Below are 27,976 nucleotides of genomic sequence, written 5' to 3'. Positions count from 1 at the left end.
TTTCTTCCAAATACGATTTTAAAGTATTAATGTAAAATTATATAGACCAAAAATCCTTTTGAAATGAGTTTCTGTTCTATTCCTACATCTTGCTCTTTTCTAAATCCCTCCAGAGAACTGTGCAATATATATTTACAACATGTGAAAATAATATTGCGAAGTTTATTTTCTGATTAAATGATCTTTAATCCAGGAAGTTACATTTATATAGTCAAAGGAGGGAAAAAATTAATCCATTAACCTTCAATAATGAAAATTAACAAAACTCTAAGACAATCTGCCTCTAATGGTAATTTTATCCTGTAATTCAGTAATCAGTTTAGGCAGTTGATATACAGGACACAATGAATTATGCTGCATTTATTCGCTTATTTGCTCAATCATACCTTCACTCAATGGATATTTAATTAGTGGCTCCCATCAGCATTGGGTCCTCTGGTGGGAGAACAGTGAACAAGTCAATAGCTCCTGGTCTCAAAAGCCTTACGGTTTGTAGGTGTACTTGGCATGTGTGATGAAGTATCACGGTCAGTATTCACCTTCTGAAAAATCTCTTAAATCCATTCATTTCTATCAATTTCAATCAACTTGCCCCAGCCCAAGCCACCATTATCTCTTCTACAGATCACAGCAATAGCTTTCTAACAGTGCCCCAATACAGTTTTGCCCTTTCTAAACCATTCTCCCCAAGACAACCAACAGGATCTGTAAAAAATTCAAATCTGATCATGTGACTCCCTAGCTTAAAACCTTCAAAGGCTTCTCATCATTTTTAAGATAAAATTCCTTAAGAGTCCCTTTCTCTCTTTGCTCCAGTCACACTGGCTTACTTCCATTTCTTAAATCCATCAGGCTCAATTCTGCCTCAGGACATTAACACAACGTTTCTCTGACCACCCAATTTAAAGTCCCCCCATCTTGTGACCCCATCCAATCTCTATGTCAAACACATCACTGGCTTTATTTTTTCATAGCCCGCAATAAACATCTGATAGGTTTTCTTGTTTGTTTGCATATTTTCCTTACTGGGAAATATCCTTGAGTTTCTTGCTAACCATTTTACCTTCAGTGACTAAGACAATGCCTGGTACATAACAGGTGCTCAGAAAATATTTGCTGGGAAGTGTTCAGGTGATTAGGAGCATAGCACCGACACTCAGCAGCTGGCTAAGTTACTTTTTCTCTTTGAGCCTCAATCTTCGACTCTAAAATGGAGCACGTAAGTAAAGTGCTCGGTACCTGGTAAACTAGAAATAGTCAATAACTGTTAACCATTACGATGATCACCATCATCATCAAGATCATCATTCAGACTGAAAGCTGGCCCTCATGAATTTCAGCAGGTATAATGAACAGGGGGATTGCTCTTCACGACTACTAACTAGGGGGCATCTTGTTACCTGGAAGGCAATTTGGTTTGGTTGAGCATTTTGACCAGTTTGGATATGCAATGGTGAACCTGCAGGGAAGGCTGACTAATGCTGAGAGATGAGATGATGCATACACACACACACACACACACACACACACACATATAATATATACATACATACACACATCCATACATACACGCATGCGTGCACACACACGCACGCACCCGCACACGATAGAATGAGAAACACTTTGAGTTTGGGGCATTCCAGATTGACAGCATTGAAAAGAGAGATAGGAAGGTGAAGAGAAAGAGAGAAGCCAATGTACTGTTCTTGGGCTGGGCCGGGAAAAGGATAATGCTCCCAGGCACACACCCAAGTGGAATATCCACTGGCTAAAAACTGCTGTGCAGAGGGGTATCTAATAATCTACTTGAGGTTATTTGAATTGCTGTATTTCTTCCCCAAATCCTTAGCAAAGATAAGTAGTAAAAATATCCTTGTGTATTATTTTGACAGAAATCAAAGGAACTAAGATCATCTATCCCAGATCAGAAGGGGATACAAATGGACACCAAGTCTGCATGTCCAAGCTCTGTTGTCATCCCCCACAAACAGCTACCACTTGACCACCCTACGGGCCTTCAGACGCAAACATTGGCAGAGTGCCCTGGGGAGGGTGAGCCCAGGAAAAGGCCCATGAAATCCTGGGAATACACTCAGGACCATTTGTGTAGGAAATTCCAGACTCTGGGGTACTGTATCATGATCTAGAAGGACAGTGAGGCTTGGGCAATTCCCCTTAGTGATTAGTTATAAACTCTTTAACTATGTGAAAGATGGTGTATTTCTTTTTTATGTTGCAGAAAGCCCTAATCTTGCAGTAATGTTAGAGGGTAGCACACAGTCAAGAATATAGATTAATTATGTCTACCAGAATCACATTATACTATAAAGACTCCCTAAGGATAACATGTGCAAGCTTAACACTGCCTAGGACACAAGTAGAAACCTTTCTATTTAGGGTCATCTATTGGTAACATTACAAATAATATTACTGTTTTGTACAGTATGGGTTCAAAAAGCACAGTCTGCAGATGCTTGAAGGGGTTCATGCATCCAACCAAAATTTAAGGGTAGGGTGAATACACCCATTCAGGCTGGGGAGAAAATAGAATAATGCTGGGGGTCTTACTATTAGAGTCATGCTAACTCCAGCTTAAAATTACTACACAGGGTTATCATGGTATTGTCTCTGCCAGCTTGAATAGGAACCATACAGTGTATATCATCATTTCTAACTCTTGGTTAAGATGTAGAAGAACCCACAGGCTGAAGCAGGGACAGCATGCAAAGTCCCACCGAAGAAATAGGATCTAAGTTCCCTATGGTTGTCTGAACCTTACCATTCTCTGCTAAGAAAACCCAGATCATATATTCATCCTGTTTTACAACATAAAATAACAAAATTTTGGAAATTAGAAGACATGTGAGTCAAAGAATGACATCACAGTGGGAAGGCATGGTGTTACTTGCAATGGCAAGAGTAAATACACAAGTGTGATACCAAGAGCACTTATTAACATGGGATTTCTGAGTCCTACACATCCCTTTGAAGTGTTTTGCTCAGCAATGGTTCCCATTTGATAAATGAAAATACTAAAGCTCAGAGAAATGAAGTGACCTGCTCCAGTTAGTCATAGTAACCCCACATCCTCTAGCACCTCACCCTTCCCATGGCAACAAGCATGTGGTCTGTAGGGTCTTTTGTTAATTCATGTCACCTTGAAAAACAGTTGAGCCATTGTTTTTTAATCAAAAGTATATTTCATAAGGCATTGCATTTATTACAGACCTGTCATAAGTTAAATAAAACCATATTCATGTTCATATGACATAATGTGCTATTTATTAAACAGCCATTTAGATTATAATGAAAACATATCACTCTAATTATATAAGAAAGCAGGAGCATGATGGAACGCATAAAGATTACAATCCTCTATGAAAATATTAATATAAATTTATCAGTGAATAAAAGAAGGAATCTACAACTAACTTAATGGTATTTCCTGTGTCACATTTGCTTGACTAAGAAAGATAAATCATCCTGTAATAGGATTTCCAAAGTGTATAGATGCTGTTGGGTCTAAAGGAGCAAACTGCAAGCACTCAACTTACCTACAGATTGGCTTTGAAAGTGGAGTTAGGACTGGAGCTTATTTCACAAAGGAATATTCTAAATTTTGGATTCTCGAGGTTGCCCACAGAACCATGTTCATCCATACGTGCTTGACCTGTGGCAGCAAGACCTTATGGAATCTAAGCATCATTTAAAACATTGCTGTTCAAGGATGAGTATCACACACATTCAGGAGGCTAGAGATGGATCACTGCCTCTCAGCCCCACTCTCCTAACATTCTCTGCTTACTTCCTTTCCCCATACCCTCTTCCAGCCTCAGCTCCCAGAAGACACTAATAATTACTTGTTAAATACTAGCAAAGAGCAAGGAACCGTGCTTTCCTCCCCTTGCTCCCCGACAGCAGGCTCAAACACAGTCTGCAGGGGCAGGAAACTCTGGCAAGAGAGGTGAATGGAGCAGAGTAGAAAAGGACAGTGGCGGCAGCAGCGAAAGAGTGGTGAGGTGGGAATGAATAATGATGGCTCCAGTGGAAAAAGCCTCTGCCCCACGGACACAGACAATTTGAAGATCATGGTCATTCTTGAGGGAGTCATTAATATTTTGAAATACTCCTAGGCTGTTTCTTGAGTGGAGTTCTGAATGAGTAACAGTAGCCTGTGACTAAAGTGTACCTCTACGTAGCCCATAGATTTGCTACCTTGAACATGAGTGCTTCTCACCACCAGCTACTACCTAACGCAAGCCACCATCATGTCTTGCCTAGAGCCTGGCCACAGTTTCCTAGCTGGTCCGCCTTCTTCTATTCTTGTACCCTGACTCCCTCTACTCACACATCCCATCCCAAATACATCATGCACGATGCAGCAGCCAGCATGATCTTTCTAAATCATGAAACCAATCATGCCACACCCTGGTGGAACACTCCAGCGGTTCTCAATTAACCTTGGAGTAATCCACGTCATTGGGTGGGGATTGATTTTATTTCCTGCCTCTCTCCTCGACTTCTCCTACCTCCCAGCCACAGACTTCCTATTGGTTCGCATCTCTGAGGTTTTTACACTTATTGTTCCCTCTACCTGAAATGTTCTCAACAAAATTTTCTGCGTGGCTCATCATTCCAGTCTCTGCTCAAATGTTACTTCCTTCCAATCACCCAATCTAAAGGCCCCTCCCCCGTCACTTTCCAACTCACTTCCCTATTTTATTTTCTTCAGCGCACTTAATATCTGATATTATATTATTAGCCTACTTGTTTGTTACTTCTACAGAGCAGTAACGTTATCTGTCATTTTCTCTTTCTTGAGATGATCTAAATGGAGAAAACTATCCTTTTTCCTAAAGTTTCTTCATCTAAATCGTTCCATTTTATTTCAAGCCTAATACCCACTCTCTCCTGCCCCCAACCACCCTCTGCACACATACCTTCAATAAAATGTTTACTGACACTCGGTTAATATTATAACTGCACGTATTTATTTTCTATTTGCTGTAGTCAAGAACTCATGGGGGAGCTTCAGTAGCAGTGTTTTATAAAGTGTTATCCTGAGTCCTTAGAAGAGAGGAGATGACTGGTTAGCATGAGCTCACCAAGCTCTCAAGGCTTTTTTCCTTCCCTACAGAGAGCAGCACATGCCTTTTGATGGGTTTATTTTAGGAGCCACACAGCCAGACAACAGAACCCTAAAGCCATATCCAACAGTGGTATCTACCCCAGAGTATTCAGAGCCCCTGGTGCTAACACCCAGGAACAGGTCAATGCTGAGACACCTGGAAATCATCTTCATAAATCCTCTGTGAGATGAGGCTGACTTGGACAACTCCAGACATCTCTGCAATTCTTGCCTTCATTTGCGGTTGAGAGCACAGTCTCTGGAGCCTGACAGCCTGTGTTCAAATTTCTGCTTTGCCATTCCCTAGCTATGTGATTTTAGGAAGTTAGTTATCCTAGCCAACACTAAATGTTCTGCAATAAGGGAAATTGAGTCCTATATAAATGACTTTTCAAATGGTTGGTTTTGGGGGGTTTATTGTTTGTTTTGTTTTCTCATCTGAAAAATAGGGATAATAATAGTACCTATCCTTAGGGTTTGATGGAGTTTGGATGTGTTCTCCCCTCCAAAACTCATGTGGAAATTTGATCTCCAATGTGGCAGTGTTGGAAACTGATTGACTCAAGGGGGCACATACCTCATGAACGGATTAATGCTCTCCCTGGGAGAGGGGGGATTAATGAGTGAGTTCTTGCTCTATTAGTTCCTGCGAGAGCTCGTTGCTTAAAAAGACCCTGGCACCTTCTCTCTCTCTCTTGCTTCCTCTCGCCATGTGATCTGCTTGTACCCGCCTGCTGCCTGCCACTTTCCACCATGAGTAGAACCAGCCTGAGGCCCATGCCAGATGCAGCTGTCCCAGAATCATAAGCCAAATAAACTTCTTTTCCTTATAAATTACTCAGTTTCAGGTATTCTGTAATAGCAACACAAAATGGACTAAAACAGAAAATTGGTACCGAGGAGTGGGGTGTTGCTATACAGATACTTGAAAATGTGGATGCAGCTTTGGAACTGGGTAATGGGCAAAGGTTAGAGGAGTTTGGAGGACTTAGAAGAAGAGAAAAAGATGAGGGAAAGTTTGGAATGCCTTAGAGACTTATGTGGTGGCGAGCAGAATGCTGATAGAAATGTGGACAGTAAAGGCCATGCGGATGATGAGGTCTCAGATAGAAATGAGGAACTTATTGGGAATTGGACAAAAGATAACCCTTGCTACACCATAGCAAGGAACCTGGCTGCAATGTGTCCATGCCCTTGGACTTTGTGGAAGTTGGAACTTAAGAGTTGTGAACCAGAGCATTTGGCCAAAGAAATTTCTAAGCATCAAAGCATTAAGCAAGCTGCATGGTTGCTTTTAAGAGGCTACTCTGAGTTATGGCGGCAGAATCATGATGTAAAGGCTGAATTTAAAACGGAATCAGAGGGTAAAGATTTGGAAAATTGCAGCCTGGCCATGCGGTAAAGAAGCGAGAGATAGAGAACAATGCAAGGGTGAAGCAGATAAACTGGTTACTAAAGACATTATCTTGGCATGAGGCAGCCAGATGCTAATAACCAGGACAATGGAAAAAATGCCCTAAAGGCATTTGAGAAGTCTGGAAGGGTGCCGCACCCATCACAGACCCTGAGGCCTAGAAGGACTGAGTTATCCTGGAGGAAAGACCTGGGGCACAGCTGCCCTCGGTAACCTGCTCCCTGCATCCCAGCTGCTCCGGCTGGAGAAGCCCCAAGTGTGGTTCGTGCAGCAGCCCTGGAGAGTAGAGGCCCGAAACCTCGGTGGCGCCCACGTCGTGTTAAGTCTGCAGGCTGGCAGGACATGAGAGCAGTGGAGGCACGGCAGCCTCCACCCAGATTCTAGACGATGTATGGAAAAGCCTGGGGACCCAGACAGAGACCTGCCACAGGGGCGGAGCCACCACAGAGGTCATCTACTAGAGCAATGCCGAGCAGGAATATGGGGTCAGATCCCCCACAGAGAGCCCCCACCAGGGAAATGTCTAGTAGACCCAAGACAGCAGGGCTTCTGCCAGGACCCCAGAACTGCAGGGCCACAGTAACGTACAACACCGGCCTGGAAAAGCTGCATGCACCAGTGCTGCTCACTGGGCTATGCCTGGCAGAGCTGTGGAAGCAAGGTTGACCAAGGCTTTGGGGACCCAGATGCCCAATTGTGCCCAGGATGCAAGACTTGGAGTCAAAGAAGATTATTTTGGAGCTTTAAGACATAATGTCTGCCCTGCTGGGTTTCAGACTTGTTTGGGTCCTGTTTTTCCTTTCTTCTGGCCTACGCCTCCCTTTTGGAATGGGAATGTATACCCAGTGTCTATTCTGCCATTGTATCTTGGCAGTAGATAAATTTGGTTTTCATTTTTACAGGTTCACAGTTGGAAGGACTTTTGCTTTTGGTCTCAGATGAGACTTTGGACTTCGGACTTTTATTTTGGTGCTGGAGCAAGCTAAGACTTTTGGGACTGTTGGGACAGAATGATTATATTTTGTATGTGAGAGTGACATGAGTTTTGAGGGGCCAGGGGCAGAATGATGGAGTTTGGATGTGTTGTCCCCTCCAAAACTCATGTGGAAATTTGATCTCCAATGTGGCAGTGTTGGAAACTGATTGACTCATGGGGGCACATCCCTCATGAACGGATTAATGCTCTCCCTGGGGGAGAGGGGATTAATGAGTGAGTTCTCGCTCTATTAGTTCCTGCGAGAGCTCGAGAGCTCGTTGCTTAAAAAGACCCTGGCACCTTCTCTCTCTCTCTTGCTTCCTCTCGCCATGTGATCTGCTTGTACCCGCCTGCTGCCTGCCACTTTCCGCCATGAGTAGAAGCAGCCTGAGGCCTGTGCCAGATGCAGCTGTCCCAGAATTGTAAGCCAAATAAATCTCTTTTCCTTATAAATTACCCAGTTTCAGGTATTCTATTATTGCAACACAAAACGGACTAAAACAGGGTTGTACCTTCAGTTAAATAATTAACTAATATACATAAAACACACTAGCTATTACATTATGATTCCTCAGTAAAATATTTTGCTTGCCCTGGTATAACTGAGAAAGGTCCCAAGATTGACATGTATTTAAATGTACATAAATGATCATCTAAATCCTTGAAGGGAAATGTATCTTAAGATTAGATATCTTAGAGCAACTGAACAGCAAAAACGATCATCTATTTACTGGTTTTTATATCTAGGGAAGTGTCTCAGAGCTCCTCAAGTTTTGATCTTTAATACTAGAGCTTCCACAGAATGACAGTCCAGGAAGGAAACTATGGCTAATCTTCAGACTGTCATGATGACCAATTCCACTTAGGAACACGGTCGGTGACATAAAATTTTAAATATGAGTTTTTGAATAGTAGGTTTTTTTGGACATTTCTATGGGATTTGATTTCCCTTTTTGGAGAAAATTTAGTGGCAATTAAACAATCATCCAATATTTTTTCAACACACTATTGCACACAAAGCACTTGGGAAATGAAAAGAACTATATAATACATGAAACTTTTCCTCCAAGAACTAACAAAGTCACCTTGTAATACTTTCAAAAGATTTCAAGCCAAGATAGGAAGGACTTTTAACTCTGAAATGCATGCCCTTCATAGCCAAGTAAAATTGAGACAATCTCACCTGAACAGAGTTTTGCTATCATGGAGTATTCTTAACTAATGTTTGCATGCTGCATCATAAGTGCCAAAAACTTCCTGGGTCAGACCAGCACTATTAAAATTTCTAGAACATAGTTTATTTTCAATCCGTGCCCTCCCGAATTAAATAGTATCACTTTATAGTACTTTAATGGCTCTGTAGGACTAATATGACACTTTTTAAAAATAGCTACCAGATTTAAATGAGCAGTAAGTCACAAGACTAAAATTATTAATATCTAACATAAACCAGAACACCATAATTATCATAATTCATACTTTTACATAGATATCAAATTCTCAAAAAATAAAATTTGTATAAACAATGATTTGGGACTCACTTGAAGATGAATGATGTGGACATTCTCAGAAACCTTTCATTTGAGACAGATGTCACAGCAACAATTTCAACATCATTAACACTGCATCAGTTATTAATTTCATTCTTAAGATGTTCTATTATGTTGGGTCTTTTCAATACATTATTTAATGAAAATTGCTTTCACTGTACTTGACATTACTATAAAGAAGGAAGTTTTCAGCTTCTTATCCTTAAATATATTTCTTCAGGTAAGCAAACATAGGACTACATCAAAGAAATAAAGAGGATAATAAATTTGGGGAGAATATTATAAAATTAAAAATCTATGAGGAAAAAAACAGTGCTTCTTTAAACAAACATTCCAAGCTAAATCTCAGTGAAAGAGAACCACTGGTGTCCCCAAATTGTATATCACAATAATATCGATTAATTTTAAACCAGAAGCACTTCAGTAAGAACGCTGTCACTCCCTGTGGCTTACCTCGTCATCTTTATACCAGGACAAGCTTTCTGCAGTAAGGACGAACCAGTATCCCTTAGAGCCTCCCTTCATGATGCCAATGTTGCTGATAGTTAGCCAGCCCTTGCGAATCACCTGCAAAAGAGCAGAAATCAGCAGAGGTGTTTAGCTTAACACAAGCTAATGGAGACTAGAGGTCTCTTCTATGTGAAGTTAAAAACAAGATATAAATTGCAACAAGAACACCACTGTTCCTCCCAAGCTCAACTTCTATGGAGCTCTTCAGGGGAATTTATCTCCCAAAAGTGCAGATGCCCGGAGGGAAGTCTGTCCCATCAATGAATTAAATCAAAATCTCGGACTCAAGTGGATGGCGGAAGCAGAGGGACTGAAACAGATAGGAATGAAATGAGGCAGACTAGTATCCTTGTGCCAGGCCTATTTATGACACTGCTGCTACAGTTATGACACATTTAGTTCATTGGATGAGCAAGAGATTCTCCACGCCCACTGCCTCTTCTCCCCTTCCAGCCTACTGGCCCCTTTGTTTGCCTGGTTTGCAGGTCATTACGATTTCCACCAGCAACTGGTCAGCAAATGGTGAAAAGAAGAAACTCAAGTCAACCAATTAGCTCCTTGTTAATAGCCCTGAATAAGCCTGGTTGAAGGAGAAAGCTGAAATAATAAACTGAAACGAAAAGTTTAGGGTTTTTAATGGCCTTGATTTATCCACGTACTTCTGGTTGTTATTTGTCATATTATAAAACATGTAGCATCTTCATAAAAATCTTTAAACAGCTTTTAAATTTTAAAAGATTAACAAGTTGGATTACAGATTTGACAGAAATTATTCATAAATGACATTTAAAGGAAAATGTATTTTTTCTTACAGATGTTGTAAAGTTAGATGCTGTTTCCCATATGGCATAGTTTACCACACCCTCTATACTAGATAATTTTGTTGTCATAGAAGAAATGAAATACTATAATATATGGAATTGTTTGATATTCTTCTATATGTCAAAAATTGTCCTATACCAAAATCACTCAATATCCCAGAAATCCTAAAATATTAAAAAGTTACTTATTTAATGATTAGTAAGTGTCAGTTCCTAAAGGAAGATGAAACCCTAATAATCAGATTTCATTTTTATGTTGCTGTTATGTTTTCTAGTTGAAGAAGGAAGGCCACTCCAAGGGAAAATTATGAAATAAGCAGTTTCTCATTACTGATCTTCCAAGCCTCTCTCCACACTCCCATTCCTACCACCCTTGATTTCCTGTTTCAGCATCCCCCAGGTGCCCATTCTCCTTTTTAGTGCTCTGTTGCTTTTATAGGCCCCCATATAGCATCCCTCTTACATGTAGACTAATGCAGTTTTCTACATTGCTCAAAATTACTCCTTCTACATATTCTCTACTTCAAAAAGAAGAAAACAATATTTCTCAACGTATGGTTTCTACTAGCAATATTATAATCATTAGGACCAATTTAAAAATACATATTCCTGGGCCATCTTCTAGTCTGATAAAATCAGAATGCATATACATATACGTATATATATATACATATATACATATACATATATATACATGTATATATATATACACACATATATACATATATACAAATACATATACATATAGATATATATATACACGTACACACACACACCCAGGAATCTACATTTTAACATTACCAAGGTGATTCTCTTTCATACTGAAGCTTGAAGAGCACTACATGTACACATACAATCAAAACTTCATTTTTCTTAGAGCAAATGACGACACCTAAGTTTTAATAAGAAGGAACCTGTTAAATTATTTCACACTACGATTATTGCCCACCCTATCAGGGCTTACAAATAGCACACTAATCATAGTACTCAATGGAAGTACACTAATAGTTAGATTTTATCAGGTATCTTTGGATATAGAAAAAGTCTTCCAGATACTCCACAAATTGTAGTAAGCAAAATGACCATTTCACCTACTGATAGAACAGGCTGATTCCATTAAAGAGAGCCATGAATTTAGTTCAGTACATATTTATTAAGAACTTATCATATGTCAAGGTGAAAAAAGTATGATGATGCCACAATCCCTGCCTTCAAGAATCTTATCATTTAGTAGGGAAGGCAGACCCATAAAGATATAATTTCAATATGACAGCATAGCAAAAGAAGGGACACATGACACAACTCAGGAAATTGTGCTAGACTTGTCTTGAGGAAATGGCACCTCACAGGGCCTGGAGCAGGGATGGAATTAGTCAGGCCAAGAAGAAGTTTTTCTCCTGTTTGTTTGTTTGTTTGCTTTCCATGGAGAATGACAAACAAGAACAAAGTAAGAAAAAGCCACTTAGTGCAGAAAATGTGTAGTGGGGATGAAGACGTTGAGACGAAGGTGGGGTACAGTCAGAGTGTACCCTATTCAGTGAGACCTCAAGTTTCACTGACCTCGCTCACCTGGCAGTACCAAAAATAAATTTCAAGTACATATTCCTAATGCATGTATATTTATTTTAAAATTACATATGGCCATCATATTAATAAATTGTGTACATTATATGGAAATATACAGAGTAATTTGAAAGTATGGCATAAAGATGAAATAAATTAATCTTTTTGACTTTTTAAAAATTTTGTGGTGGAAATGTATTTTGTTACATTTGTCCCTTTATTATGGACCTCTTGGAGACATAGAGCAAGGATGCTAGCATCAATGTGTATAAGAAATATTAATAAATCTGAACTATCTTCTTATTTTCTAGATAAAAATGCATGGAAGTGGGTGTCCTACTATATCCTCCTGTATTCCAATGGACTTTGCAAGCTCTCTGGGACACAGAAACTAGGTTACATAAGCTATTGCATTAACCTCAGTGAGAAATGACCAGGGCGAGAACTAAAGCTATGACATATAAGGTTGAAAAGAAATTAACCTACTGGAGAAATACCTAGGAGATAAAATCAACAGGACTTATGACTGGATGAGAAAGGGATTAATGAAGGGAAAGAGACTAGAACAAGTATAATAGCCACACGGTTATCAAGCCATGGGAACTAGGTTTAATTGAGATGTGTGATGAGTATAAAATGCACACCAAAGTTTGAAAACTTAATACAAAAAAAAGAACATAAAAATCTTATTAATTTTAAAAATTTTGTCACATGTTGAAATGACAATATTTTGCATATATAGGGTTAAATAAAATATTTTTTAAATGAATTTTACCTGTTTCATCTTATTTTTTAATGTGGCTACCAGAAAATTTTAAAATACATGTGTGGCTTGCATTGTAATTTTATTGGATAGAGTGTTGTTTTAGAATGATTCTGAAACATTTGGGGCTACCAACTTTTAGAACAAACCAGAAGGAATAGAGGAAGAGGACCACGCTTTGAAAAGTAGGGGAGTTGATGAGTTCAGCCAAGGCCGTGCTGAACTCGAGGTAGCTGTGAGAGACACACATAGAGGTGACCTGATTTCTGAAGCAAAAGGGAGAGGTTAGAACTGGAGGTGGAGGCTTACAAATCTCAGCATACACATGGGTATCAGTTAAAACTCTGAGCAAAACAGCAGTGGCTCAAGTTGGACCCTGGGGGAATACCCACGTTTAAGAGGTGCCCACAGAAGAATCTGAAAAGGAATGTCCGAGAAATAAAAGCAATAAGGCCAACCAAGTCAAAGGCAAGGTGAATTTCAAGGAGTGTGTGGTTAGTAGCATCAAATTCAGCGCAGAAGGGACATTAAAACACAATGCAGATGTCATAGTGTCTAGCTATGCCAGCTGCAGTGTGGTGGTGGGATGAGAAGCCAGAGTTCATTGAGTTGAAAAATGACTAGGAACTGAAAAATGGAGACAATGCCTAGAGAGAATTCTTCCTAGGAGAGGGTGGAAGACAGAGTTAAAACCAGCATAGGGCACAGGGTCAAAGGAGGTGGTGGCGGTTGGTTGGTTTTAGGTTGGTTTTTTTGTTGTTGTTATTGTTGTTTCCTAGTATGGGCAAAAACTAAGCATATTTATTGCTTGAGAGGAAATAAATAGTAGAGAGTAAAAGGATGGTAACACAGAAAAGATGATACAGGGACAGAGAAGATGGGGATGAGATGACGAGAACAGGGAAGTGCTGGCTCTGAACAGGAATGACGTTACCTCGACCTGTGAGCCTGGGGGAGCAGGGAGAGCGAGGGCAGGTGGAAATCCTTCCCAAGGAAAGGAGCAGGAAGTTTAGGACGGTTCTGTTTTGACCTTTCCATTTCTTTTTATCAGAGACTAAATTATCTGCCGGACAGAGAGGGTGAGAAGTTGAAAAACAGCCTTGAGGACAGGGTCAACCAGTAATTGAGTGAGAGGGTGAACACAGCTAGAATCAGCATAAAAAATGGATGAAAGCTGAGAATGAAGACCAAAAACTTGCAGGGTCACAACCAGCACAGTTGTATTGTCTTTTCCAGTGGCTCTGATGTAGAAAAGGAGAATATAAATAAGAACTGATTCAGCATTATGAATTTCTGGACCCAAGTGACTTACGTGCGTAGGTGTACAGATGTTGATGGTTTAGGGAAGGGGAGTAATACAGGTCATCATCCATTTAATCTAAGCCTGGCACAGGAATAAGGCCAGGGGGTGCTAGTAAAGAGGCAGAAAATGAGAAGATAAAAAGCCTAAAGAGACCAATGAGGTAAAAACAAAGGAACAGGTACAGCTGGCCCCCTGTATCCGTGGGTTCCGCGTCCATGGATTCAACCAACCTCAACTGAAAACACTCAGAAAAAAATTGCATCTGAACATGTAGACTATTTTTTCTTGTCATTATTCCCCAAACAATACAACAGTGTAACAACTATTTCCATAGTATTTACATTGTATTAGGCATTACAAGTAATCGAGAGATAACAAAGTATATGAGGATGCACGCACGTTATATGCAAACTCTATGCCATTTTATATCAGGGACTTGAGCATCCCTGGATTTTGGTTCTGTGAGAGATCCTGGAACCAATCTGCCACAGTCAACAAGGGACAATTGTACTTTGTAAGTCAAGGTGAGAATAGAGAATTTAGAGTTTAAAATGATGTAAAGCAATGAATTGTCTGATCTGACTGGCACCATTGGATACATCTCTCAAAGATGAACCACTATGTCTAGAAACATTTAATGTTATAGCTGAAAAGGACATTTCTTAAATATCATTGCATACAGAGGATATAGTCAATAGAGCAATATGAAAATTATGAGTTGCTAATAACAGCCAAGATGAAATTTGCAAAGAATTGACATAAAAATAATTAGAACAGATTCAAGATTATCCCTATGACATTACAGTTATTTGCATTCCAATAAACTTTCTAATTTGGAGAGAAAAAGGAGGATTACATCTACTGTGTTGGGAGTGCACATGGACCACATCCCTTCACAGGCAACCATGGAAGTGTGCTCTGCACTGAAAGCTGGCAGAAATGAAGTTGCTGTCAGGAAAATTTTAAGAAGCTCTGATCCAATCCCAGCCATTCCTTTAATGGGGGTACTTCAAAAAGTTCATAGAAGGATTCATATTATATTTCAAATCTATTTTTCCACAAACTTTTTGAAGCACCCTCAAGCAATAGGAAGCAGATTTGTCACAAATGGACATTTTTTCTCAATGACAATCAGCCCAAAACAGGATTTTAGACAATACAATTCCTAATGTACTTTTTCACTAAAGAATTGAGGGAGAAAGAAATGATAAAATCAAGGTAAAACAGTGGAATGAGATAGAAAAAGGCAGACAGTCAAGAAAAATAGTCAGAACACAAGGGGTAAAAATGCTAAGGAGAAATTAAGAAGAAGAAAACCAAAGGAAAGTAAGCAGGGAAGAGAAGACGAAGACTAAATAAAACTTGAAAAAAATTCCAAAACAAATGGGATTAGTTGTAGAGTCCCTTCATAGAGAAAGATAAAATATAGAATGTTAATTTTGTATTCAAACTTAAAATTATCAAAATAAATCTTTCATTGTTCACTACAACAGCCACTTACAGCCTTTCAGGGTTTGCATATCAAATTCTGTTTTGAGTGCTCAAGTAAACAAGAGCAAGCAAGCCCGTAATTATGTGACTAGAAAGGATCTTGAGAGCTGAAAGGGTATGTTCTTATTTGTTAGGCTGAAGATAAACCATTTTAAAAATATTTACTGCCATAAATACACCCAAGCTTCTTTTGCCAAATATAGAAACTTTGAAAGCAACTACAAGACCAGCAATAGCGGAATAGCCCCACCTCTTCTCTCGGTGGTGATCCTGCCCTAAGAGAGCATGTGTTCTAGTTACTTTCTTCATGCTATAAAAAAGCAGGCGTTGTCAAAGCTGGCAAAACCTACATGTTAGGGATAAGTTCAGACCCCAATATCTGGTTGACAAGCTGGATCATAAAATTAATACACAGACAAGAAATAAAATTATATAGAGAAAAAAATATATGTAGAAAAGTTCTAGTGTAGCAAAGGCCTTGAACTCTGCAAGCGGGGGGGTTTGGCCTTGGCCTTACTTATAGTAGACCGTGAAAGTTTGTTTTTTGGTTTTTGGATTTTTTGGCTATGCAGCTGGCTTTTAACTGTTGCGGCCTGGGTACAGGTTATAAACCATAGACCTTTTCATAGTTTGATCTTGGTAGACTACAAAAGCTTATACATAGGCTTTCTCAATAGATAAGTAGCTTTTTCTATAAAGGTAGTTTACACACTGCAGGGTTTACCTGGGCAAATGCTGGGGAGCTGCATGGGCCCATCAAAGGCATAGGCCAGGTTAGTCACCCAGTTGATTGGGGGGGACTTATCTTTGCAAGGACAGGCATCCTCAAGATACAGGCTACTTGTCCTTGAATTTGACCAGCTGAGATTTTCCTGCACAGGAGATTCAACTATAGGGAAAAGAGTCTTTTCTATATGGGGAAAAAAAATTCAACTATAGGGAAGAGTCTTCCCATATGTGGGCCTGATAGGCCTTAGGAGGTAAATCTAGATTTACTACTTTTACAGTGTAAGGTAGCCGAGGTCCATATGTACCAGACAGCACTCGTTAGGTCCTACTTTTAATCTGTTAGGGCCAGTCCTAGGTAGGAAGGGATTCGATCAGCTGCCCTTGATGCATTCTGTACTCGGGGCCAGGTCAAGGAGGGAACTGTGGAGAGCTAAGCCTAACTCATGTGGCTTATTTACAGACTTAAGTGTCCCCCCCGCCACCCTACTCCTAAGCACATGTTCTTAAGTTGGCTATAGATTAATTATATAAGAGGAAGAAAGAATGCTTAGGAAGCCTAGGCTTCTTAGACAAAGAAATTATTTAACAGGAGGCAGGAAGAGAAACACAAAAGCAAAAGAAAAGTAAAACTTTTGAGGTTTTGAATATACCGCATGGAAAAAGAAAGTAACTCAGATAATTTCTGGTAGGTGACCAGAGCTGCCATTCCTTGCAAATACCAAAACTTTGCAGTCAACAGCAACGTTTCAAGGGTTCTTCTCTGAGACTATCTACATAGATGGCTTTGCCCCTTGATGTTAAGTGCATAGTGGTAAAATTAACCTCTTAAAAGAGATTTCTCCCAATAAATTTACAGGTTCACAAACAACTTCAAAAAACAAAAAACAAAAACTGATTGGTAGCTTTGTAGGACTAAAACCAGGAAGGTTTTGTCCATCTACCCTTTCTCATTCAGTACCTCAGAATGTCTGCGGTGGTCAGTGGCAAGACCTAGGAAAATGGTCTGGAAACATTAAGGGGCCTGGGGTAATCGCTTTAAAGACTAGGGAATCCATTTGTTTTATTAAATTTGATTTGGAGCTAGTGTTGGGATTATCTTTTGTGTCCCATTCTTTGCTTTATTTATGAAGTAAGGAACACAAGAGACTTTCAACTTCAGAAGCCCAGAAGAAACAACCCATTCTTATGGAGGCCAGCTCAGTGTGCAGCTGCTGGAAGAACCTCAACTCCACCTGGGCAAGAGAACCTCGTGGGCTGAGGCCGAGAGAGTAAGAATTGAGGGATGACTTTAATTTGATGTTCTGTAAGTATCTTAGACTTTGCAAACTCCCTTGGGAGTGTAATCTTTGGACTTGAATTTCTGGGAACTTGATAGTAGGAGGGGGTCCATATTTACATTGAGGATATGTCTATTCTGTTAACTTTTTATTACTGATGTGTAATATATAATAATATATTAATGATGCCAATTTGATCATTGCAGAATCTCTGATAGGCTATGGAAACAACATGGCTGAACATTATTTGAAACAGGAAATAAGGAACAAACATTTAACTTTGGGTGTAGACTGGCCTTGGAGTAGATTTTGCCAATGCACTGTTTTGACCCATTTCAGAGCCTTCTGCCCACTAGTGGTCCTAGAAGGATACCCACAGGAGCTGTGCTTAGTTTTGGAGAAGTGGCTTCAAGTAGGTAGGTGTAGGACTGACAGACTGTTGAATTCTTCCCCCAAAGGGGGCCAGACACCACCCTGGTTAATCATCAGTGTAAGAATTAAACACAATGGGACAAAAGGTGGAAGAAGATTTAGGAATACTGACAAGGGGTGGAGGATAAAGGGACACTCCTGTTGTTTCCTCACTCATTCTATCCCAGGAGGAATAAAGTGACTTCTCAGATTGGTCAGTCCGGAAGGACAGACAGGAAACTGTAGTCTAGGCTTTTCTCTTCCCCGTTCATCACGGGAGCGAGCCTGCCCACAGAGGGCACACACTCCAACAAAGGAAGGAAGGGGTTCATGCCTGGCATTTTGAGGGATAAGTTCAACTCGGGAAAGAGTTCAAAGGTCTTTTCTCACCTAAGACACTGAATATATCAGTCAGCCAGTATTTCCTGAATGCCTATAGTGGACCAAGCATGGTGCCAGATGCCCTGACTCTATGATCCCAAGTGTGGGCCACCATAACTAAGCCAAGGTGCGTCCTCTCAGTGCCATGATGTAATGTACAAAATAGATTGTCACTTCTGATGAACTAATCTTGTGACAGGGATAAAGAAGAAGTGAAAACAAGCAAATAAGCAGAAGCATATATAAAGAGATTTAAAGAATAATCAAATTTGATTATATTCTATCAAATACATGATAAAATATTGTTGTTTTGTGTTCAAGACTACAAAATCAATTTATCACTAGTACGAATGAATTAGCTAAGTAACATTTGTGTGTTTGGATGTGCCTTCATGGTTTTAACTGTCTAGGAAATCTGAGTTTCATATCTGAAAAAGGCAACGTTAAGAATATAATTTGACTCCATTTTTAGGAGTTCAGGGATATAACAATAGCTAACACTTACTAAACATTACTCTATGCCAGGCATTATACTAAGAGCTCCACACATATTATTTCTTTTAATCCACATACTAATTCTATGAGGCAGGTAAAATTTCCCTACATGATAGGTGAGGAAACTGAGATCACGCTCCTGTTTAACTGCCAAACCCATGCTTGTAATCAACAGCCTTTCTTGTAGGCTCTTGCACACTGTTTGCCATTTGCTCCACTTTGCAGAGCACATGCAGAAGGTTCAGCCTCTTAGCACTTGAATGAAACAAAACCTCTCTGGTGGTCTTATTTCAGAGCTTCAGCCCTTAACCCACAACACATACAAGGATATTAGCTACAGTATAATAGCAAGCAATTGCAAATGGCCCACTTGTCTGACAGGAAACTGATTAACAGGTTATAATATAATCCTCTGATGTTTAATTAAGCTTAGCAAAAATACCTAATACATGAAGTGAGAGAAACATTTTTGCCAGGGTGTACTAACACGGGGCAGGACTCTAGAGTCAGACTGTCTGGGATTGGCTCCCAGTTCCAATACTTGCTACCTGGGTGACATGGGTGAGCTATTTAAACTTTCTTTGCCTCAATTTCCTCATATATAACATGGGATAATGATAATACCTGTAACATAGAGTTGTTGTGAGGATCATATGAGTTCATATATGTAAGGTCTTAGATCAGTACCTACTAGTATTATTATGTATGGTATTACTTCAGTTGTATTTGTTAACGTAAGGATAGGAAAAAAAACTGTAATATATATCAAAATGTTAACTATGATTGAAAATTGATATAAAGTTATACATATTTCCTCCTTCAATTTCCCTGTACTTTCCCTATTTTCCTGTAAAATTCATGTTATTAAAAATGCAAGTTGGCATCACATTATTGCTTATTTAAAACAGGCAATTTCTTGAGATTCCCTTTTATGTGTAATGAACACAGCATGTTGGAAAACTGAGGCAGATTATAAGCAACCTGGTAGTGAAATAACCCAACAACAGAACATAAAAAGAATTCATTCTGGTGTAATATATGGGAAATCACCGTGATGAAAGAAGCTTGATTATTTTAACTAAAGAACTGATTTGATTGACCAAAAACATATTAACATGTGCAGCAAAAACAGATTGAAAATAAGGAACCAATATTTAATATTCATATCAAATCCCCTTTTTATTTGAAGAAATAGCTGCCAAAAAGATAATAACTCTCTGGTTTCTCTGTAAAATCCAACTTCTACATAATAACACTGGCATAAGTTTAAATTGTAACCACCTAAATAAAATTTTGAAGGTTAAACAGAGCTCCAAGTTATTGTTTTATGAAATAACCTCTCTATGTAACCCAAGGGTCCCCCTTCCTGCTTTTTTTCTGGCCTACTTGTAAGGTGCCTCCATCACCTTCCATTCATCTGCCCTGTAAAAGCTCCAGAAACCTCTTCCCGCTGAGTTTTCCTTCCAGAACATTAGCCCATGTTCACATGAGGAGGGCATTTTTCATGCCTCTGTGGCTCACTAGGCTTTTGCACTACCTGGATTCACGAAATTACTCCTGGAGAATTTCTTCTCTTCTCATTGTATCCCAGAATTTGCTCAACTGCCTGTTTATGCATTATTCCTGCCATATGCACAGCTATTTCTGAAGAGTTTGCTGAGTGAGCTGTTTATTCTCAGAGTGTACTCACCTAAACCTCTACAAGATCCAGGCCATTAACCATGATGAAAATCAGAGCTCTACTTTTTTCACTTTTTTCCTGTGTATCTTTTCCATGTGCAGAGCTTCCTTTGAAGTTAATGGGCTCTCCATGTGGAAGGGATTCCAAATGATACAAAACAGAATGAGAACTAAGCCCATCATCTATTTCTAACATTCAAGGGCAAAAATATACACATACAAGGAAAAAGATGCCTCATAAATAGCAAGGCCTGAATAAAATTTGGATATTTTACTAAAAATAATCCAGAGAGTTTCTTTCAGAGAGTAAAGAAAGCACCTTATAAATATTTATTAATTCATTTAGTAGAAAATTAGTGAGCATCTTATGTCAGGAAGCACACTGGAAATACAAAAATAAACCAAAAAACAAAACAAAACAAAAAAATAGACACAGTCCCTGACCTTCATGGAGCTTATAGACAAACAGGGAAATAAACACCTCAACAAAGTCTGACTCAGATAAATACAAAATCACAACTGTGGCTGGTGCTGCTGAGGACTGGTCAGTGTGCTAAGAGAGCTCTGACTGACTTCCATAGGGTATAAGAAAAGATGCACTTGAAGGCAGCACTTGAGCTAAAATTTGAAGGGTGTGGGGTGGGCATGGGGATGGGGTGGCAAATTCAGCGAGGCCACAGCACAGAAAGCAAGAAGGAGCCTGGTGCCAGATAAGTTTAGAGAGGAGGCAGACCATGCCTCACCATGTAATTTATGTGAAGAAATTCGGTCTTAATCCTGAGAGGAATGGGAAGCCTTTGAAGTGTTTAAGGTAAGGCAGCAACATAAGATTAGATCATGAAAAGTTTCCTTCTAGGTCTGGTCTGGTGAAGAGATTCAAGGGATGAGAAAGGGTACAGGGAGATCAGATAGTTGACTATTGCAGAATCCCAAGTCACAGGCGGTGCTAACTTTGACAAGAGTGATGGAAATGGACATATAGAGAAGTGGATGGATTTGAGGAATACTTAGGAAGAAAAATTAGTATGACAATGACGAACTGGATATGGAAGATGAGAGAGAATGTGGTGTCGAGGATGAGTCCCAAGGCCTAACTTTATGAAACTAAACAGATTGTGGAGACATTCACTGAGAGAGAGCAGGAGGACTACGTTTAGGGAGGGGATGAGTCATAAGTTCAGTCTGGACATGTCAAAATATGAACATATGAAATAGACCACGTTCTATAAAGAAGTCCAGATCACATATACAAATTTGCGAATTGTTGATTGTGGGTGACTGAAGCTCTGGGTGTGAAAAAAAATGACTTCAGTGAGAGTTTGAGTGAAAAGAGAAGAGGACCTAGGACTGAGCTTTGAGGAAAACCAACATGTAATGTCTGGGTGGGGAGGATGAACCTATAGCAGAGTTAGAGGGTCGCCAGAAGGGTGAGAGAAAAAAACAGAATACTGCATCTACAGAAGTTGATGGAAAGGAATGTTCCAGAAAGGCAAAAAGGACTGAAAGATCAAATACCACTGTTAGGGAAAGTAAGGAATATTTCCTGGTTTGGGTAACATGGGGGTTACTGAAGAAAGACTATTCAAAATATTTAACAACTAGTATGACATCAGCCTGACCAATCCGAACAGGTGTTGAGGTCCCGGTGCTAGAACAGGGTATGGGCAGCTCCCATCTGAAATGGTCTTTATCCTTAATTTCTGGATATAGGGGAGGTCGGAGGAAATCTGAGGGAGAGGCTTCTGCATCTGTGATGATAGATGGGCACTTGCAGGAGCAGCCAGTCATAAGTGACATAAAAGAATTCAACGTTAGAAAACCCACTATGGCTCTCCTGATACAAGCTAGCTGAGGAACCTTGCCAAGTGCTGTTTCTGTGGCTCGGTGTAGAAGGGGAGCAGCCAGATTGGAATCGGTGGAAGACAGAGTTGGAGTTTTCCCATGCAATTTCGGTTTCATATGATGAAATAATACCTCAACATCTTCTAGATGCAGAAAAAAAATTCTCCCACAAGGGCAAAAAAAAGAAAAAAAAAAAAAATTAAGAATTGGCCAATGAAGAAAACACATATCAGAGAATCAGTTTTAAAGAAGTTCCTGAAAATTTTGGCCCATACAGGGAAGCAACAAGATGTGTTATTCAATCACTCAGCTTAAAGCTGTAGACCAATTTATCAATGTCAAATGATGAAAACTGCTAACAAATTCCAAGTTTTGGGTACCTAGGACATTCTACAACAATTTATTTATCCCTCTGAATTTATACGCTCCTCTGAAGAAGAGTATCAATAGTCTAACTAAGGATATGCCCAATACACTCAAGCATTAAATAAATTTTAGTGGCCAATCCTTCATATAGAACTCCTTACCATAAATACTAATGTTCTAGGGGAAAATGCATTCACAAATCCAGTATGTAATCCCAGTTACAAATCTCTTCCAATATAAGGGAATTAGGAACATTCTTTCCTCACTTTTTGGGTAATTGATTGTTCTGTGGATTTGGGCAGTGAAGGCTATGAGAATATTGATGTCAACAAGAAAATAGTTACGAGTGACCAGGGCTTCCTCCTTGTGCAAAAACACCTGTCAGCTTGGTTACCCCATTCACCATAGCCAAGGTCCCAGACAGTGACTTATCAATTCCCCTTTTTAGTGCCACCATCTCTTATGTTTGACCCAGTTGTCTTTCCTCCTCTGTCCTATTGAGTAAGAGAACATCCCTCACAACTTCTTCCTTGATTTTATGCCTCAAAACCCTCTTTAGCACTTCTAAGAATTTTTCTGCTAGTCATTATAAGGAGACAAAATAAAAGAGCTCGTTCCTATAAACAACCTCTACCTCCTCCCTCCACTCCAAACAGATTTTGGCTTTCAAAGAAAGACCAAAGATGACTCTTGTGGAACCTTGAGTCACAAAGACTAAAAATACAAGAGCCATGTACATATCCAGGAAAAGGTAGCCATTCTGGTGCTCTACAAAAGACAGGGGGCTTAGGCCTCAGTGAAGACTGAAGTGATTGTGGGTTGATGCAAGGTTTCCCAAAGTATGTTCTAAGGCACAGAAAGAGAAATACCACATGTTCTCACTTATTGGAGGGAGCTAAAAATTAATATATAAATTCACACACACACATACACACACACACACACAAACCGGGGGGGGGGGGGAAGAAGATATAACAACCACAATTATTTGAAGTTGATACAACAAGCAAACAGAAAGGACATTGTTGGGGGGGAGGGGGGGAGGGAGGTTTTGGTGATGGGGAGCAATAATCAGCTACAATGTATATCGACATAATAAAATTTAAAAAGAAAAAAAAAAAAAAGAAAAGCTAGTTCAGAGAAATATTCCATGAAAAAAAGTTTCTCACGGCTAAACAAGTTTTGGAATTTCTGCAATACCATATCCTCTTTTCTCAGGTGCACAATGCACATTCTTGTATTAAAAATGCTGAGAAGTTCTGAAGTAAACACACCTTTTAACTTTGTTTAACATAATAGTACTCCAAATTTGACCATGAAACCCTATTTTCACACTCGAAAGTATTCCAAATGTACTTCAGAAAACAGTGCATTTGTGGAGCTAGGGGGCTACTCAGGAGAATAAAGGGAATATCTGTTGAAATTTTACCTCCCTTCTCCCTTCTCCATGCCCCCGCCCCAGTATCTTACCCACACTATGAGCGACTGGCTTTGGATTGACCCCAAACATGAAGTGTGAGCAAAGAATACTGGATGAGGGACTGTATCAGGAAACATCCAGGTCTACAGCAGTCCAAGTAAATAGGGGGATAGAGAGCAAAGAGGTAAATGCATAAGGGAAGAAGAGAGAAAGCATGCGCGAACCTCCTACAGGTTCTCTTTAGAATGATCACGTGTGTGTGAAAGACACACCTACCCAGAGGACAACACAGAACATGCCATCTTTAGGCAGTGTACCCCGATAAAGAAACAAGCTAATAACATGAATTGGGAAAGGGAAGAAGCATGTGAATGTCCCACAGCTTCTGATAAAATGTCCAAGCCGAAAGAACTGATATTTCATTTCATTATAGTTTCAAAACCCCAAATTTATTTATATAGCAAGTGCTAACTTTTCAGAGCCAAAGATAAGCTGAGTCTAGATGTTAGAGATACAAGATCCATCCATCCATCCATTGAATAGATGGTTATCGAATGCTTACTATTTTAATTAAGTACCTATCATGGGTTTCTTGGTACTAGAACTTGTATGCTTATGTTGGGGTTGTGGTGGGTGGGGGTGGAGGTCAGAAACAGATAATTATGTAACTGGAGATAAGTACTATAGGAAAAAAAAAGCAATTTAAGTAGGATAATGATAATGAGAGGGGTATGTGTGCTTTTCCACCTAATCAGGAAGGGCCTCTCTGATAAAATCATGTAGATAGTGTTTGCAGGGTGGGGAGAGGAGGAGATGAATTCCAGGATGACGGAACAGCAAATACAAAAGTCCTGAGGCAGGACCAGCAAGGAGGCCAATTACCTGATCCATGGTGAGTGAGGGGTTGAACGGTAGGAAACAGAATCAGAGAGGAAGGAGGGACCAGGTCACATAGGCCTTGGAAGTCACTGGAAGGTTTTTAGGTTTGATTCTCAGGAGGATGGAAATCATTAGAGGGTTTTGAAAGGTAAGTGATACGATTTGACTGTTTTAAAGGGAGCTCTCTGGCTGCTGTGTAGGGACTCGGGAGAGCAAGACGAGGAAAGAGCACTAACCCAGGTGAGAGATGCTGGCTGCCTTTAGCAGGGTGGTGGCGGTGGGCCAAGTGGGAACTGGTCAGATTCCACACATGACAGGATTTGCTATTGGATGGGAGACGTGGTGTAAGGAGGAGAAAAAAGGAATGAGAGATCTGCTGCAGGACTGGATCTCAAGCCCTTTGAGGACAGGAACAGCATCTAATACCTCTTTCTATCCCCAGCACCAAACACAAAACCTACACCTTTTTTGTTACTGTTGTGGATAAAATCCTAGAGGATGAAAAGACTATACGGTTTCCATAGATACAAACATAAGGTGAACAATTGGTTTTTCTTGTTTGTAGATTCTGTTGTGAGGATGAGAATAATTTTGATGGGAATAACTGTGTTATCAGTTTTTAATCAAATGCTTTCATTCTGTCAACATTTCTCACATACTTTCTAGGTACTAGACACTAGATGGCAGGAAAGTTATAAAATATAAAATCAAATTTTTGACGGACTTCAAAATGTGCGTAGCCTCACAGGTGGCCTCAATCTTCTCATCCAGAAGTGAGGACAGTAGTACCTACTGTTGGAGGCCAGACGAGAAAACAGAGCACTCAACAGTACTTGTCACCACTACTCCATAATCAGGCATTATATTAGTAAGTGTTAGTACAGGGATCAAATGGTACAAATGTGTAGGGGAGGGAAGGATCCCATTCACTAGTGAGATTGGGGCATCTTATTTCTTCTGTACTCTTGCCAAATTGCTGTGTAGAACAGATGTGTAAATATATAGAGTCCTGGAGATTCGGGTAATGGAAGAACCTTTATGGAGAGCATGAAAAAAGTGGAAATGATCACCAAAATCTCAATTACCCACACTGAAAAGAGAAACAGTGTCTTAGAACACCCAGCCTGATCTCCCACTCCTCTCTGTCAGTATGCTTCAGCTACACTGGCCACCTTTCCAGGCCCGCTGTGCCTCCTGGCAGGACTGTGCTTCCTGACCTTCCTGTGGCTGGCTACTTCTTGTCACTTAGAACTCAACTTGCACCTCCCTCTTCACAGAGGCTCTCCTATTGCCTCTTTCCAAAGTGTCCCTTTGCCTTCACTTTTTCTTACATCAACCAATTTTAATTCTCTGCACTGAAAATATATCCAAGTTTTTCTTGCTCATTTGTCTTTTTGTTGTTCATTTCCTGTCTTTTCCACCACTAAAATAAGAAGCTTCATGAGAACAGGAACTTATCTGTCTTATTTACCTCTCTACCCCCAGAAGACTGCCTGGCATTGATTCAATGAATAGGAAATCAAATCAGCAAATAATGCTAAAATCCCTTCTATGGGCTATATTATTTGCCTCTTTGTGTCAGATTATTTAAGAAGAATGAACACCTAGAAGATATTTATTATTGAGATTGACCTATTGGAGAATTAAAATGTGATTGACTAAACAAAGGGAATAATTCACAGGAGAATTCACATGCTGTAGGATGTACAATTTTTATAAAAGCTGTGGACACTTTAATTGGTGTCAATTTTTGATACCAGTAAGTTAAAGGGTATGTTAAGAAAGCACGAACTCTCTGAGTTTCTGAGAACACATCTGTTCCTCAATTATTAAAAAAAGGTGGGGGGGGGGAGCAGAAGGAGGTAATAACATTATGGCCCCTGGTGGAATTGTTGTGAAAATTAAATGACGTAATCCATAGGACAGTGCCTGGCACAGAGTAGGCAGTTAAGGAATGTTAGGTGGTCTACCATTTAGTCAACCAAGATAAAACTTAAAATAACAATGGTCATTCTTGGAGTTTATTTTCTGAACGTTATTTTGACTTCTTTCCAAAAACTCCCTTGATAAGACAACTCTTTTCCTAAGAAAACCCTATACACCTTTCATCATCAAACTACACATTCAGTAAATATCCCACATTCTGTAAATAAATAAGGCGCTCATTATAACTCAGAGGACTACTTCAAACTACTAAAATTATTAAATTAGAGGAGCCATGGGAACTACTGGCTGAGTTAATGTTTTCTGGTACAAGTCTAAGAATTCAAAAGGACAACTTTATTAATAACAATAATGAAAATGATTGTCAGCTCTTAATAAATATTTACTATGAACAGTGTACTTTACATGGATAATCTCACTAATCTTCTCAACGACTCCATGAAATATATGCACCGCTCTTCTTCCTGTTTTATCTTTGGATACTGTAAGGCATAGAGAGACTAAATTTTGTTAACATGAGTAATTTAGCTAGCAAATGGCAACTGAGGACCCAAACTCAACTTGGACTCCAAGCCTATGCTACTGAACACTGTTGTCTTTTTCCAGAGATTAAAAAAACAAACAACGACAAAAAACCAGACATTAGTATAGATTTTTTTTTCTCATTAGATAAAAATTGTATCTTTCACATACAAAAATTGGTTACATTTTCATAAATTACACCTATTAGAAAATGAAAAGACTGAAGAGGTTTAGGGCCAGAGTCACTGAGATAAAAGAATCACTTGAATTTAAAAGTCAAAAGAGTACCAAAAGAGTGGAAAGGACCAAGACTTCAAAGTTGATTCCTAGCTCCACCATATTAGTTGTATAGCCTTGGAGAACCTACAAAGCCTGTTTCCAGGAAACAAGCAGGTTAGATGCCCTGGCTCTGGTGCTGAACTTTATGGGTTCAAATCCTAACTCTACCACATACTAACGGTGTCACCTTGAATAAGTTATTCAACCTCTCTGTGCCTCATTTACTTCAGTC

General features: G+C 39.6%; 1 protein-coding gene across 1 annotated transcript in view; it reads right to left on the bottom strand.

Annotated features, from left to right (window-relative positions):
- DNM3 (dynamin 3) overlaps positions 1-27,976 on the bottom strand; it is a 483,214-nt gene that overhangs the window by 244,975 nt on the left and 210,263 nt on the right. The window contains exon 17 of the mRNA XM_063105911.1: positions 9,522-9,635. Coding sequence (XP_062961981.1) covers positions 9,522-9,635 — 114 coding nt within the window. The remainder of the gene's footprint in view (positions 1-9,521; positions 9,636-27,976) is intronic.

The sequence above is a fragment of the Cynocephalus volans genome, chromosome 8, assembly GCF_027409185.1.
Source record: "Cynocephalus volans isolate mCynVol1 chromosome 8, mCynVol1.pri, whole genome shotgun sequence".
NCBI lineage: Eukaryota > Metazoa > Chordata > Mammalia > Dermoptera > Cynocephalidae > Cynocephalus > Cynocephalus volans.
Note: the sequence above shows the minus strand (reverse complement) of the source record. Positions and strands in the feature narration are given on the sequence as shown.